Raw genomic sequence first — 17596 nt, 5'->3', positions numbered from 1 at the left:
GTCCGAGGGAGGCTCGGCCTCTCTCGCGCCAGGCGTGACCTCATTACGCTAGACTCCAAACGGGTGTGTCTGGAAGAGATTTTATTGTCGCTAAAATCCTAATTTAATGTTTCAGGAGGAATGGGTACGGTTCTTCTCTTGTCTACTCAGGTTTCCGCGGTTTTGCCTTTAATTGCTGTTCGGCTCGCCTGACTCGGGTGGGCCATGGCCAGGGGTGTGTTCCGTTAGCGGGAGCGTATACTGGCGGGTGCAGCTCGGGCCCTGGGGTGGTCGTCGGCCAGACGACGTCAACATAACAGTTTATAATTTTTACAGCACTTATTTTAGGACGTAACTTTTTGCGTCACTCTCCAATCAAAAACCATTCCTTCCTTTCAATCGTTACCGGACCGTTCAAAACAGTAGTCGCCTTCTCATTGGCCTTTACGAATGAGAAATATTCACCGTTACAGTTAAAAATAATTAAAAACAATCACAACAAAGTCAGAAAATAAATTGTTTTCAAAATAATACTTTGCCGTCACCCTACCTCTGTGAGAGGGCCGGGGGGTACCTGACGGGCGCTACGGGCGTCGCGATGCTCTTGTTGTCCGGAGGGGCGCCAGGCTAGCGGGCTGCTAGGCCGTTGGTGTGGGGTCGTGGGTACTCTGCCCCCGCGTGCCCCGCCAGGTACACGGCTTGAATCCACCCTGAATGGCTCTCCCTTGACTGTGAAGGCCGCTCGGCCGTGTGGAGGACGGGAGACTACGGAAAATTAGTGTACACAAGTTGGTGAGAATTACCTTTAATTTAGTCCCGCTACAAAACACTCTCACCAACACTTGGCGACGTCTAGCCGTTACACAATTAACACACAAAAAACATAACACTACGTGACAATGGTTACCGCGGCAGTCTCGCGGGACGTGGGTCGATGCTCGCTGGAGACAGCCAGCGCCGAAAGTTAACGAGTAGCATGGGGAGGGGGGGGGGGTCGATGAGCGGGCTCTTAAGTTCGGCGAAACACTTACGTGAGTGATACGATACGCAGCGCGGTATCACGATGAAGACGGTCGGGATAGGCCCGGTTCCGCAAAATACACGCCGAGTCGATGTGGGCAGCGATGAATTAATAAAAGGTTTTAAATGTAAAGATTTAGTACAGAATAAAAATAATCGATGAAAGAAACTTGGATGCTGCCCACGGACACACGTCTGTTCCCGGCGCGGAGTGGTTTGAGACTGCCGAACATGGCCGCCTCGCAAGGAAGAGAAAACTTTCTCTTCTTAGTGAGTCGGCGTCAAAAAACTTATATTAATTGAATTTACTCTATTACTAGTTAAAACATGTTCCAGGTGCCCAATTAAAATGTAGCACCTGGTAATTAGGTGCTTAAGGCTTAACAATGGTTTTAATGTATTTAATTATTTAGTTGGCGACTGTAAATTTACTAACATATTGTCCCACTGCGAATTGTTTTAGAGGGATTTCTCCTATTCTGACTTGATCATAGTCACGGGCATTTTAATTAAGGCCAGTGGCCGCGGTGACTGTTAATGAGGTTTGTTGTCTGCTCCGTGCGTGGTGTACTCGCCCGGAGTGCTACGACGCACTTATTACATGTCGGGTAATTAGTAATTTCGTACTAATGGCTTTTCCCTTAATTGAATTATGGGTTCGAGCCTCCGGGGTTCCGTACCTTTAAATTTCATTACGTCTATTGGGGTCACGCCCGAGGCGCTCGCCTGACTCAATCCGGCTGGGCAAAGGGCGCGCTCCGAAAACGGGATACGGTACTGGCGGTGCGGAGCATGGGCTTAACGGCCATGGTCGGTACGACGTCAACTTAACCAGGATAAAATTTGTTGTAACAATATTTGTTATAAAAAAAATACGGTTTTGTAAGTATTGTTGCAAACGACTAGATACTCATGTAAATTCTACTCGATACACGACTTGTAAGTAATTTAATTAAAACCCTTCAATGAAATATTACTATAGAGAAAAGAAATTTTTATATATACACACACACTCTCTCTCTCTTTCAGGGAAACATATTAAAGTAAATATTGACAAGCATGACAATATTGAAAATTACTATTCATTTCATCCCCAATTTTGCTAAGATTTTGTTCTATTTACAAATATACTTACTGTATATATCTACTATAGCAATTAATAATTTTAATGCTCAAACTCATAACCGACTTTTATAATAAACAAACTTTAAACAAATTTTATTGTTACATATAGATCACAAATCCATAAATATAAATTTGACGTCGTCCTGACCATGGCCACTAAGCCCGTGCTCCGTGCCGCTAGTACCCGATCCCATTTTCGGAGCGCACCCCCAGCCCAGCGGGAATGAGTCAGGCGAGTGCCTCGGGCGTGACCCCAATAGACTCAAAGAAACTTAAGGGCACGGAACCGCGGGGGCTCGAACCCATAAAACAATTAAGGGACAAGACACTAGAACACAATTATTAATTCGTAGGCAATAAACAAGTGCATCGTAACCACTCTGTGCAAGCACCGCACGCCCGGAGCGTACAACGAACCTCATTAACATTCACCGTGGCCACTGGCCTTAATTAAAGTGCCCGTGACAATGATTAAATCCGATTAGGAGAAATCCCACTAATACAGTTCACAGGGAGACAATATGTTAATAAATTCACAGTCGCCAACTTGATGCCACAATTCAAATAATTAAATACGTACTCTAAAACAATTGTCAAGCCTTAAGCACCCAATTTCCAGGAGCTACTTTTTAATTGGGCACCTGGAACGTGTTTTTAGCTTATAATAGAGCAAATTAAGTTAATGTAAGTTTTTGGTGCCGACTCACAAAGGAGGTGAAAGTTTCCCTCCCTTGCGAGGCTACCATGTTCGGCAGTCTCCAACCACTCCGTGCCGGGGCAAGACGTGAGTCCGTGAGCAGCCTTTCACTTTTTTTCACCGATTGGTCATTCTGCAGTTATTTCAATACTTAAAACTTTTCTTTTATTTCACAGCTGCTCACGTCGACTCGGCGTGTATTTTGCGGACCGGGCTTATCCCGACCACCTTCGTTAGTGGTTCTGCACCGCATCGCGGACCACGCTACGTACGGCACTGGCCGACTCCAGCCAACACGCTTTCGATCAACCGCCGCGCATACGCCTACCGGCTGCAACCACAATCCACAAGTAAGTGTAATTTAAGACCACGCTCACTGAGCCACCCTAAGACTTTCAGCACTGGCCGTCTCCAAACACTCGCAACCGCGTCCCGCGAGACTGCCGCGGCGAATTCATTGTGTGATATTAGTGTCGTGTTTTGTTCTGTAAGTAACGTATGTTTATGTAACTGTTTCGCGAAGTGTTTGTAGCGGTTCTGCCACCGCATAGAGTATGCATAGGGAGTACCGCTTACCCATGCGTACGATCGGAGAAGTCCGTTAATTAAACGTATATCAACAGAACCAGTGTCGCTTACAATTATTTCGCGCCACCCCGTCCTCCACAAGACCGAGCGGCCTCGGGGGATTTCAGGGTAGACTTCAAGCCTCGTACCTGGAGGGGCACGCAGGGGCAGAGTATCCACGACCCACCATCAATGGCCTAGTGTCTCATTAGCATGGCGCCCCCCTGGACAACAGCAGCACCGCGACGCCCGTAGCGCTCGTCAGGTACTTCCCAGCCCTCTATAGTGGCCGGGTGATGGCAGAACAAAAAAAAAACAAAAAAAAAAACGAAGATGCACGATCGGGCGTTTGGCTCTCTCGTCTATGAAAAGAAAGCTTCCCACAGTCAACACCATTAGTGCTGCCACGTTTACGCAACACCTTTTATCTCGTAGATAATAATCCTAAAATAGATTGTAATTTTATTTCCAGGCCACATGATTTCATGGTTTCATGACAGTAAGTTTTGTAGCGAAGTATCAATTTAATACTTATTTTAATACATAAAACTTAATGATACTGATATTTTATTTAATTGAAGGATGAAAATTGACATCTAATTTTATTTTGGGAGTAACATAATTATTATTAATTTTATTTCCGTAGTATACATATATTTTGTTGGCAACACTTTGTTACTTTACTATAGCAACTATATCGACCGCTCAAATCAAAATAGAAGTGGGGCATGTTTATCGATTAGAAAAAGGCGGTAAAGTTATATTAACTAAAAGTAGCACATTCGTCTTAAAAAGTAAAATTTTGAGTGTTGAAGTATTTTGTATTGGGATTACGTAGGTATAAAAAACTGTGTAAATATTTACCTTATTTTGAAATTGGTTGCGCTAGTCTTTTCATTGTACCTGAAGAGTTATCATTTGGTTTGTCGGCATGTTAAGTAAACAGAATGTTAATCTAAATCAGTATTAGTCATTTGTTAAGTTTTTACCAAGTTAATCAGAAAATAACGATTGCAAAAGAAAATTTGTGGTAAATTGTTCGTGTCTAGGATTTACTGTAAAAAGAATTTATAAAATTTCAAATGTTGTGTTTTTGAACACTAAAAATGTTACTCTGCTTCCTTAACCAGCGTTTACATATTTCTACTAGTTTCTGAGAAATGGCAGTTTATAGGTTACATTAAGGTAAATGTACCAGTAGTCGTCATGCTAAGAAGAGTTTTAGAAAAAAAAAATTGTGTACATAACCTCGTAGGTGTATTAAATGCCCCTACATGTTTGTTTTTAACCTCAAACTTTACTCTACAATGCTATCCAACGCTCTTCGATAAAAACAAATTATTTTTGTAGATTTATAACTTTGAAAAAAGTGTGATTTTGAGCCAGTAGTCGTCATGCAAATTTTCGTGTTTGCCAGTGTTCGTCACATGTTTGTGCCAGTAGTCGTCATGTGCGGATTCGGCTGCATTAGTTTTAATTCATGGATCCAGAATGATAGTATTGTACTATTTGGGCTTAAAATTTTATTTGGTACTATATTTTAAACATAAAAATGGCAATTCATAAAGATTGTTTAGTAATATAATGAATAATCCTCATTAAATTTTGAATTTACTTACAACACTCACGGAACAAAGAGGGACAGCACAACTAACATGAAAATATATTAGAGCTGTAGCAAACCGTATGTATTCGTTACTGAGTAACGGGTGCGCCGTCTATATACGAGTAACGAAACGTTACACACGGCTGCATTTCGTTACTTGCATTTTTCGTATGTTTCACGCATTCGCGCGCATATTCGATGAATTTACGTTACAAAGAACGATGTTTGTTTATTAAGTATTGGAAATTCGTCGTCCAAGTTTTTTTACTGTTTATTAAAGGTATTGTGTGTGTAGACAAAGTTTGAGATTGGAACAGAAACAATGTAAGAAAGTATTTTTTTACAAATTAGAAATATGTACGTTTTTGTTTTTCACGGTTTTTTTTGTTCTTATCTTAAAAGAGATATAATAAAGCCGCTCTAATGAGATTTAATTGTTTCTTGGTTAACAAAAACTGTTTAATTATCAAATATTGTTAATTGTTTATATTCTATTTATTATTATTTACGCGACGTCATACTGTACGCGTACGCAATACGACTCGATTCGTTGCTGCAACATAACATAGCAAGTTATGCGGTATCAGAAGTAAACTTTAAAAATGAATCAGGCCCCATCTTCCTACCCAAGGGCGATTTGCCTTTGTGTTTATCGGACAATGTGTTTCTTGGCACACTATTTTTTTCCTCTGCTCGTTTTATACTCATACCATTCGCTACATCTTTAAGAGCAGCTTCCATGGCTGACTCTTCATACAACAGTATTTTCCGTTTTGGCATTTTGCCCTGTAATTAAAGAACGAGATACATTACAATGTTTAATTTACTTATTAATGTCAAAATATATATCGAATGACCCCTAAATTAATGTAAACAACAATGCCTACACAATTTCTGCAATCAATAAAGTAAAGTAATTTCCGACCCAGAAGTCGTCATACACATGCATCGGAAGTCGTCATAAGTGACGACTACTGGATCTGATCATAATAATGTACTTTGTCTATCAACAACAAAGAACCAATATTATTTAAGAACTCTAGGGTGTAACTTAGCACAACTTTAAATAAAATATTAAATGTACCAGTGCTCGTCAGGTATGACGAACACTAGCAATACAAGGTTTTTATTTATCCAGTTTTCGTCACCCTAACTAAATCATACAAAGAAAACGAATTTTTTTAAATAAACACTTTCACCTCTTCAAGAACATTTAACTAACGCATTCAGCACAAAACATCACGAATAAACATGAAAAATTATAAAATTAGAAGTAAAAATGTGCACGTACGTCCTTAGTGTTTTAGTATAGGAATTCCCCTATTTATCTTCACTGCTCTACGAACTTTTGATGCACGGACTTTTTTTGATTGAAAATAGTGTTTGTTCTGAAAACTATTGTGGTAATTTCAGCTAGAACGTCGACCAAATTTTTGTCAATATTTAAGTTGGCGATATATTGAGCTACTTCTCTATTATTTACATTTGAAGTTGCTAGTGACGACCATTGGAGCAGTGACGAGTACCGGAGCACTTACCTTAATTAGCCTGTGCAGTGATGCGACCGTTATACTGTGCTTTAATAGTGAAACCAAGACGATTTTCCACCAGAGATTGTTCTGATTGTTGTCGCTGCCCTACTTTTTGTTTTTTAGTAGCGCAAGTTGAACTGGGTTCTCCAGCTATCCTTAGGAATGTAGTGTAGCCAAGGCTGTTTTCAATAAGACATATGTTTAATGTCAGTGTGTTAGGGTCGGGGCTAAGACTGTTTTCCAACCTAATTGTTCTTCAATCCTAGTTGGTTTTCACTTGAAATGGAAATAAATTATGGTGGGAAACAATTGTAATGGGTGTTCTCCTCAAACATGTTACGTGTTTTCATCGTAGCGTACCAGGTGTTTTTCATTGTATCCTTGGAATGATGCAACCTACTACACTTCCCAGTGCGAGGGCAACTCAGCTTCCCTGTGGGTTAGCTGACCCACAAAGCTTGATCGAGGTTAAATAATGTTCTTGTACAGTTGACTGTTACGTGGCACCAAAAGTTCCACCCGTTGCTTATGCATTCTGTACAGCTTGGATGAGCGGAATAAAGAATATTCTGGTTCATAATGACCAGTACCCCTGAAGGGGTATATAAACCCCAGTTTTTGTGGAGATGTAAGAGACCGCCACCGATGCTCCAAGACACTGCACCACCACCATGAAAAACCCAGAAAAGCTCTGCCTGCCCTCCACGCTTACTGAAGGACAACGTAATCATCGGGGTAAACCCTGTCACAAGGAACCATAACCAAGATGTTGGCATTGACGTCACCAGTGCCTAGGGTTGTGGGTTCAAATCCTGAGTCAAGTGAATACACGCTCATTAAATAACACGTAAGAAACATTGAAGAAATGAGTAAGCAAAGAGTTAGAGTAAGGTGGTGGCAGGTGTGTGGCAGGAGGATTTAAGTGGCTGGTTTGAGTCCTGGACGAACGAGCAACACTCGCTTGGCAAGCGTCTGTAGTGAAATGAGTAGTACCCAGCAGGAGAGTTGACTACCAGATGAGAGCAGGGGTGTAGCCAGGGGGGGTTTTAGGGGTTCAAACCCCCCCCCCCCCCTTAGCACCAAATCTTTAATTAATTTCTTATTCATCACTCAAACAAATTTCATATTAAAATTAATAAAATTTTTACCATTACAATATTTAAATTTAAGTACCAAAAACTGCTAAAATAGCACTATTTTACACCTTAAAATCCAAATTTTCCGCTTTATTACGGGGGGGGGGAGGGGGGGGCGCATGCTTCTTAACACCCCCCATACACAAATTCTGGCTACACCACTGGATGAGAGTGAGCACCTGACAACTTACTAGACCTGTTCGAGTGCCTGGACGAGCGAACTACACTTGCCCAGCAAGTACAAGTAACCCGAGTAGGAGCTAGTAGATGAGTGGTTAAGGGACATAGGGCTTTCGAGCTCAACGACAGAGGACGAGGTGATATAACATGTCAACAGCTAACGACACTCGCTCGCCCAGTGAGCAACGAGTGGGAGACATCAGTGACATTGAGGTTCGAGTCCCAGTGAGACATGCTGCAGCCGTTCAGCTAGGAAGAAAATTCTGAGTCCTTCTGGTGCTGAAGAGACGTGGAGGACAGCGACTGCATTTCTTCCCGAAGTCGCGGCAAATGGCGAGAGCAAGTTGCTCACTACTTGGAGGCGAGTAGTCACAGTGACTGTGACTGCATACTCTGCGATGTTTGTAGTAGCATCTGAGTTTTAGAATAAAGATGGTGGTCAATAATTTAAATAAAATTTATTTTGTGAATTTTTTGAGCTGTGTTTTGAACAGTTTTAATGAAGAGTTGATCCATGCTTGCTATTAATATTTTAATTATCTGTGACCTGGGGCGAACCCAGGATTGACTTCTGGGTGGGGCACCGGTAGTCTGGACCTAGTATAAACCTGTTTATTACGTACTTCAGAAGTCGTATTATCCAGTGCTTTTTTTTTGGGGGGGGGGGGAAGCATGTGTCCCCATGCCCCCCTTCTAAATCTGACACTGTCTGTGACAACAGATTGAGGAAGGTTAATGGGTACTAACGTCTGTACTGATATAAATGCCTAGTATGAATTTTAAGGCACCCAGATATGTGTTTTATAATTGGTTGCTATTGGTGTGGGTATTGTAAATCTTTTAATGCATATATTTGATGCCCATATTATTTTTGTTCATAGCTGATGAATAGTGAAGCATGACATTGTGAAAGTGTCAGTTAGTGCAGCAAGTATTTAATTTTTAATGAAAGTTATAATATAATGGACTGTCAGTAAATTTTTATGTTTAAACATTTTGTGTTTTGGTACATTAACATCTTTTTTCACAGATAGTCAACACAGCCTTGGCCCGTAACATACTGATATTTAAATCTCTGTCTTTTTGAAAACAGCCTTATCTTTCCTATACTTATAAGGATCTGTGGAGAACCACTGATTTAAGTTGCAGTCAGTATCAAGTAAACAGTAGTGCAGCAACAACAATCACGTCAATCTCTCGTGGAAAACACACACATGTTAGTGCATAAGCAAATGTTCAAAATGATTCTGATAATGAAACTTGATAATTATAATGAAACATGGTAATGAAACTTCAAGAAAGAAAGAACACTCACCTAGAAGACCGGTACATTCTCTTCGTAATGAGAAAATGATTGATTGAGTGATAGATAAACTTGTGATTGGGTTTCCGCCCGGTGGCAAGGAGTCCCCCCCCCCCCCCCCCCCTTTTCTCGCTAACACAATTCCTGAAGCCTACTCCTCAAGTCCTTCTCTCTTCTCACATCCAGTATCTTTCCCTTAATCCCATTCCACCCCCGTCCCATCCTCACCAGGAATACTTGCCTTCCTCTTTCCATTCTTCTCCACTCTCGATGGATCTTCTACCCATGATCCCTCCTTTGTCATACACCCCTTTGTTCAACCTATCTCTCAGCTTTACCCAGCCCCCATCCCCCCTTGTACCCTTAAAAAACTTCACCAATCTTTTTACTTTCCTCCTTTTGTGTGGTGTGTCCCACCCCAGCACCTTCATCATCACAGATGGCCTATTCATCTCACCCTTCACCCCTTCCCTTCTCCTACATATACCCATTGCCCATTTAGCCGCTCTACTGTGTACTCTTTCCATTTCCTTAATTTCCTTCCCTAGCTATGGGTCCCAAATTGCAGCTGCATATTCTAGCAATGGCCTTACCAACATTGAATACGCCTTTTCCTTTACTTTCCGTTTAGTGACGTAGATATTTTTTGCCCAGGACCAAATTAATATCCACCCCACAGTTGTTGCACTTTACCTTCACAAGACAAAACCTCATGATCTACTAAAAAGTAAAACAATAAATTCAGCAAAACCACTAAACAAGCAAATTCGAAAACATCCGAGGAACACCTGTCGTATAGCCGATTCACGACCTCAGAATACGCACTCCCCAAAAAACCAACCATTCAAAATACAGAAAATACAATGGAATGAATCTGACGAATCCAGTACGATCGCCTACAAATTTTTAGGCCACTGGTACTAAATGTTTGCTGAAAGCAATTACCGCAGAAAATGAATTTATATAGAATTTATATAAGTACTGAAATATTTAAGTGGCTTGACAGCTATGATTAATCAGGGAGGGAGAATGTAAATAAGGGCTGCATCAGCTGGAAGGATGATAACAGTGGTGGACACTAGGGGAGGGATAGATAGGATTATCCCCTCCTCTGAATTTATGAAAAAATTTGCAAAATATCAGTGAAGAAAGTATGTTACTGTGAGAGATGCCAAGTTACTTATGGCTATTACTGTAAACCTATATGTCATTGTGTTAGTTTCAGTAGTAATGTTTTTTGAATACAATTGTTTGAATTTGAAAATTTTAAAATTTGTTTAATAATCCTTTTCCCATTTCTTCCCCCCCGAAAAAATATTTTTGTGTATCCGCTACAGAGGTGAGCTTTTTATTTTCTTCCGCTTTCCACGGACCAGTTTCAAGAGGGGAGGGTGTGCTCTCCCTCTCAAACCAAAATATCCCTTCCTTGAACTTAAAAAATAATAATAAACAAATAAAAAAATTGGAGAGAGAGAGAAAAAATCAATTCTAGGCAGGGCCGGCGCATCCATATAGGCCAACTAGGCAACCGCCTAGGGCGCCAAGTAGCTGGGGGCGGCGCAGCACGATACATAACAGCTGATATAATATGTTTAACGATTATTGAAACTAGATGAAAATGGATTTTTGTAACAGTTTGGAATGTTTATATTGATATAAGTAATTATTTAAAGTCCACGGTGACCTGTTTATGATTTGTAATAAGTAAAAAAGTAAAAAAAAAACAAACAAGTCTGCTAACATTTGATTGTTGACAAAATCTTAGGCTTACGTGATGTATTTTGAGGGAAGGAAAATTATTTTGGGGTGTCCGGTCCGAGGGTTGGGGGGGGGGGGGGGGGAGGGCATTAAGGTTTTTCGCCTAGGGTGCCAATTTACCTTGCACTGGCCCTGATTCTAGGCTTCATCTGACGTTTGAAGTTGGTTCAACTTTTTTAAAAATGTACTCTTTTACATTTTTTTATTGTGACACTCCTGTATGTAAATATTTTATATTTTAGTACTCTAACAAATCAGATAAAACTATATTTTTTAATATAAAGAATTTTTAAGATTTCAGAAATAGTTTAAAATAGCTTTTATCAAGGGGCTATTATTTTAAAAAACTTCAGACTCTCCCTCGCGGAACTGGCAGGTGTTCATGCTACTCGGTTTTTCCGATCATCCACCCCCTGAAGCTGGTCTGCCACGGGAAGCTTGCTATGATTATGTAGCCCTGCATATAGGGCTTATGCTGGGAGAGAGGAGATATGGACAGAGGGGATATATTCCCCTCCTCAAAACAAAAAAAAAATATATTCCCACCAACAAAAGGAAAGGATTTGAAAGCAAACATCATGCAAAGTGGTTTAATACACTTCCCCCTCCCAAAATGAACTGCGCATGCTCCTACTGCATATTTTTTTACTAATATTTTCTGTCTAAGGTTTTGGATGGACAGGACTAAAAACATTAGGTATAAAAAGTACAAAAATTACATAGATAGTATTAACTTATTTTAATTGTAACCAGGGTGTAATGAAAATTATTGCCAAAGGAAAGATGTTAGTTGTAATGTATCCAGCTTCTCTTTTCATTATACTGAATAACTGTTTTTCTTTCATAAACCACATCCTGCTAGTCAGTAGTGAATAGGGGTGTGTATTCCCTCCCCCCCCCCCCCACAACCCCCTGAAGTAGGGTGGATATCGGTGAAGGCAGTATGTTATTTTGGGCGATGCAAGGGTGAGCTATACAACACCTGCAGTTTCAACTGCGTGAGAAGCCGCGTCGTCTACGGCTACTTCTGTTGGCCCATATGTCCGTGTGTTCGTGTCAAACAAATAAAGTTTTTAAAACACGTGTGTGTAAATTTTAGATTTTTTCTATTTTATTTTCAAATCCCCCTTAAAAATAATTCCTGTATTCGCCACTGCTGCTAGCATCCTTGGGGACAGTGATATCGCTGATGTCGTTCTCATGTGATGACAGTCACAAGTTAACGAGCACTTACTCATTGCCCACTATAACCTCATTTAAGTATCCCAGTAAGATGTCCCGGAAGCTACACCAACTTGCGTGTTCTCCACGAAGACGTCCAGTCCCCGCAGTGCGTTCTCGTCTGTCCGTTGCAGGAACTCCTGCCGCATGTGCCCCTGAACATGAGGCTCCCATGGGCAACTCGTGCTGTGGGGCCAAGAAGGCGAAGCAGGAGGGCGGGGGCTCCATCCTAGACCGCGTCATCTCGCAGGCCTCCAACCAGGACGACTGCCTGCTGTACAGGCTGGCCAACTACAAGAACGGCGGGGAGCTGATAGACGCGTACCACGCGGGCGGGCAGGCGGAGGTGGAGAAGCTCATTAAGGAGCAGTTTGGCGTGCTGATGTACCGGGAGGGCAGCGGCCAGGTCATCAACCGAGCCGAGTACCTGCGCTGGAAGTTCCGTAACCAGGACCAGGTCGGTTGCCGGCACGCAAGAGAATATGTGGGCTTTCGTTTGTATTCATTTTCATCAAAATTACTGAAAACAAAAATATTATTGGTTTAAGACGTATTCTCTACCGATATCACGACAATGCAACGTACTGAGTAATCTGCCAGTACGCCACAGACTTTACTGCTCACACACACACGTGAAGCAGGTTATCAAAAAATTCGTAAATGGCCTGTGCTTTAACAGGCTCGGAGCCTGGCCTATTGTGTTGTCAACAGAAACAAAGTTTATATCATATTTCTTTATTAACATAAACAGCTCTCTTATTTTCTGGAAAATTATAAAGGTTGAACAATATAAGAACACACAGAAAATAAAAACTGTTACAAGAATAATACTGTTAGGTTTACAATTATGCGCCTGACTATAGGAGAAATACGAAAAGAGTACTTAAATACGAAACAGCAACGTCACGTGCTAAGTATCACCAATGGATATCAAGTGCTACACTCAAATCACTGCTTCTTTGCCACCCAGTAGACCAGAACTGCAGGGTGCACATGGCATTTGAAGCTGCACAGTAAAAGAGATACAAAAGATTGTAAAGTGGGAATGAAAAAAAAAAGTGAAACAAATTGACATATGTTTATATTGAAACTCAGACCTGCCAACATTCAAATTAAAAAAATCATGAGGTCCTCGATAAAAATTTCCAGGCCCGTAAATACAGGTTAGATATAAAAAACAACAAATGAGAATCTTTAAATTTAAGTGACATACCTGTACATATGTTACATGGTCTCTGCTTCAAAATTTATTTCAACAAATTATAGGTTGCAGATTTAATTTAGTTGAACATAATTTAGCGCTGTCGTGTAGTGATCATGCAGGGCTGCAACTAAAAAAGTTGTAAAATAACATTCTGCTCGTGTAACACTATTATCACTGTTCACAGCAAAATTAATTTTTTTTATTAGAAGCAATACACTTCACGTGTTAGTTGTGTTTTTTCGTAGCGACATGTTTCACAATGTCTCCTCTTCCACTATGCGAGATAGAAAAATCAGCACGGCACATGCTACAAAACGCAAAATTGCTTCCTTTACGTGACTCGAGTATTGATGGAAACTCGTTACTGTAAGCTTTCGTAAAACTTGTTTTGTAACTTTTACAAACAGAATCTTGGGGCCCCAAAAAATCATGAGGAAACACTATTTTGGCATGAGGGCGTGAGATGGACCTTAAAATCGTGAGCCTCACACCAAAATCGTGAGAGTTGGCAGGTCTGGAAACTGCGACGACCAACTACCGTGCTTGAAGGGAGGTTGTATCACGAGAGGGGGCACGGGCGCCGCAGGTGGTGCTGCCGATAGAGGCGTCGCTCAGCCCGCACGACCCGCTGGCCAAGTGGAGCGACCACGAGGCCTGCTGGCAGATGCAGTACCGCGGCTCCCTGGGCGAGACGCTGCTGCACGTGCTCATCATCTGCGACACCAAGCTGCACACCCGGCTGGCGCGCACCCTCATCAAGTGCTTCCCCAAGCTGGCGCTGGACGTCGTGGAAGGGGAGGAGTACCTGGGTGCGTCGCCCGCCGCCATAACCATAAAAGTTGACCACAGATATAGTACATTTATTTATTTATTTGTATTGTAACAATTTCATTTATAAAATGTATGATGACAGCACACTAGTAAAATCTCACAACAGGCAAGCAAACGACCAAAACATATGAGGAAATAAATGTCAGCACTACTTAAAATTACAGTGCCAGTAAACATTTTAGAACATTTTCATGCAAGAACTACAATGTCCACATCTTAGGTTCACGTGCATCCTCGTCACTCGATCCACCGAGTGACTGCGTGCTAGCTCCATGGGAGTTATGAAATAATTTTCAAAAATTTTAACCAGAGTGCTACGAGCAGGGGCGCAACAACTAAATTTCCAAAAGGAAGGGGGGGGAGTCAATATACCTTTTTATAAAGAATCATCGATCCCCCCTATTGAAGCGGGGGTGGGGAAAATTTGTATTTCAAGGTGGAAAGTGGTGCTATTTAAGCAGTTTTATTATCTAAAAATTGATTACACAGCACTTTCTTTGCCCCCGTTTGCCCCCACTTCAAGGTTTCAGAGCGGGGGCAAAATACCCTTGCCCCGCCCACCCCCCCTGTTGTTGCGCCCCTGGCTACGAGAGTAAGCACTTGTCCCTTAACAAGGCCATCCAGGGTTCCAATACCTGTGCATCGAGTTCATCGTCATGCTATTCACTTTCAAGGCGGTAGGATGAACAAGCAGGCTTCGAATAACCGGTGTGAAGATTAACCCCTGAGGATCTGTATCCTCATTTGACACAAGTAGGATCGTTAGATGTAGCCTAAAGCTGTTGGGTTTTCTCAAAGTTAACCTGTTTACAGTTCCCTCTGTGGCCATGACCACTAGGCATCGTGCTTGTGAAGGCTTAATGGAAACTGCTGGCATTTCATTAATATTTAATCTGTGATTCAAACTCACGTTTTTAGGAACCCACTTAGAGTAAAAAATTCCTGAGCTTCACCTTCTCATTGCCATTCGTCCCCATGACTAATCAATCATTTACATGCTGATTCACTCTTACTTCTAACTTCATCAATACCTCAGGAACACAGATGAGCTCAGCTATATAATTACATATAATATTATTACTTATAAATGCATATAACACAGTTTCAATTATATATCTGTATACTTCCTTGGTGAGATCCAATTAGAATATGGTTCCGCCATCTGAAATAATATAAATAAAGCTAATAGCGACAAAATTGATACACTACAAACTAAATTAATAAATATTTTAAACCAAAAGATAGTAAATCACATTATAGGTTTGCACTCCTTCTTTGGTTCTTTATTAACAAGAATGAATATCTTAGATGCAAATTTGTAACTGTTGAACCATAAATTGGATTATTTAATTGAAAATATAGCATTACTTTGTAGAACTAGCAATAAAAATGACACGGTATATATAGACATGAATTATTTTAACAAATTTGATAGTTTTATTGTTCGAAAAACAAATTGTAAATGTTAATCAAATCTAGTTCCATTTTTTTTACGTGATTATAAAAACTACTAAATATTAAGGAATTATATACACATAAATATTATACCTATGTTATGACAAGTTTTTATTTAAAACTGTATGGTGTCTTTTGATGTATAAAATTTTTTTTTGGTGGTCTTCTTAAGGGGATTGGTGCAGGACAAAAAACAGTCATTCGTCAGAATTTGTTGGAAATGAGCTTAAGTGTTTTATAAATGCTTGTTTATTACTACTGTACGGCCAGCCAGCACGTATATAAGCTAGCGGGTGAGATTTGGCAAGTTAGTGGCGAGAGAGCTTCTGTGAGGGGAGGTTGTCGAATGTTGCAGCTCTGAGGCCTGCCATCTAGCGGGAATCTTTCGAAGGTCTTCCACAATATCGCCTTTCTCTCTTTCTCTCTCTCTCTCCAACACGGACACCCAACCAGCTCTTATCTTCGCTTCCCATCTCGCCCTATCCTTCATTCTCGGATCAGGTAGCCGCCCTTCCCCGCGTAGACTTTCATGTTACTCCAGGAAACCAAGACAACCTGTGAAAAATTTGTCCAAAGCTGAATTTTTGTACTGTGGTAGAGTTGACTATGCTTGATAACATACCGAAAGTTTACCGCTGAAGACCTTGTGCGTTATCACCGAAAATTTGCATTTAAGTCCTAGGTGACAGCATCAGTCCATTAAAATACTACCCATTTATACAGTTTTTAATTTTGACTGTCCGTAAACTTACCAAAATAATCTAGAAACTGTAATACGCCCATTAATGTTAGAAAAAATTTAAATTTTTAATATTTAAGATATGATATAAAGCGATTAATTCACGACATATATTTATTTTATCTTTGCCACCCAGATAAAAATACGATTTACACCGATTTGAAGAGCCCAATAAGAAAAAATGTCTAAATAAATGTTTTTAATTATACTTTTAGCTTTAAGATAGTATATTTATAAAGAGTCTAGCATAATTAGTTGCCTCATTAAAGCTGCCCGAGCGTTGCAGTGTACTGCGGCCGTACTGATCTTTCACGGCCGGCGGGCTTTGAAACACGCTGCGTACTGCGACACTCAATAAACTTGGTCTTATTTAGGAATTACTTAAAATATATTTAATGCATATGATAGGGTGTATTCATGTTACATCTATTGAGATATACATATTCTTTTTTCTTATATGAATGATTTTTGATACAATAAAATTAACAATAAACAATTTCTGCTTGGAACTTGTAAATCAAAATTCTAGAGGACATCTATTTTTATATATGTGTGTTCGTATTTTGTTACAAAAATTTTATTATTAAAAAATATTTTAATACCAAAAAATATAATTATTTTTTATTTCTAATACATTATATTATTTTAGATCAGAACTGTGCAAAATTTTAATGTAGCCTATATTATAAAATACATATATATATTTAATTGTATGAAATTAGTTTACTATATAAAAATTGAAGAAAACGATACACCGTTAATGTGCTTATTGAGTTTTGTCCCTTTTATAACATAATTCGTATGATAATATTATTTTTTTCCAGAAAATAAATAAAACATAAGTTGTGTTTAAAATGTATTGATAGAATTACATATTTAGTATTTTTTTTCTAAGTTAATTCATTGGAGTGCTGCGCCTAGCTTACTTCGTTGAATTGCTAGTGGCAAAGAGCGGTGGTGGATGTTTTTGCAAGAGTTTGACCGTATTTTATGACCCCAGCTGTGAGAGGGTGTTCGTCCCAGAAATCTTAACGGTCAAGGAAAATAGCCTTTCTCTGTAGTCACGTACGGGTCTGCTACTCGCGTAATATCGTCAGTTTATCACAACTTTCCGGGAAGTTATATTGTTATTTATTTATAATTTAGAAATTAAAGAGTCGATAATACTAACATTTTTAACTAAGCAAATCGCATCCTGGAAGATTTTTATCTACGTAAGCAGCAAAAATCACCTGCAGTTAGG

General features: G+C 40.1%; 1 protein-coding gene across 1 annotated transcript in view; it reads left to right on the top strand.

Annotated features, from left to right (window-relative positions):
* The first annotated feature begins 4116 nt into the window (after nucleotides 1-4116).
* LOC134528368 (transient receptor potential cation channel subfamily V member 4) overlaps nucleotides 4117-17596 on the top strand; it is a 69965-nt gene continuing 56485 nt past the window's right edge. The window contains exons 1-3 of the mRNA XM_063361936.1: nucleotides 4117-4226; nucleotides 12259-12581; nucleotides 13915-14137. Of these exons, the coding sequence (XP_063218006.1) occupies nucleotides 12297-12581; nucleotides 13915-14137 (508 nt within the window). The 5' untranslated portion in view covers nucleotides 4117-4226; nucleotides 12259-12296. The remainder of the gene's footprint in view (nucleotides 4227-12258; nucleotides 12582-13914; nucleotides 14138-17596) is intronic.

This window comes from Bacillus rossius, chromosome 1, assembly GCF_032445375.1.
Source record: "Bacillus rossius redtenbacheri isolate Brsri chromosome 1, Brsri_v3, whole genome shotgun sequence".
NCBI lineage: Eukaryota > Metazoa > Arthropoda > Insecta > Phasmatodea > Bacillidae > Bacillus > Bacillus rossius.
This window is presented reverse-complemented; position numbering and strand designations above follow the sequence as displayed.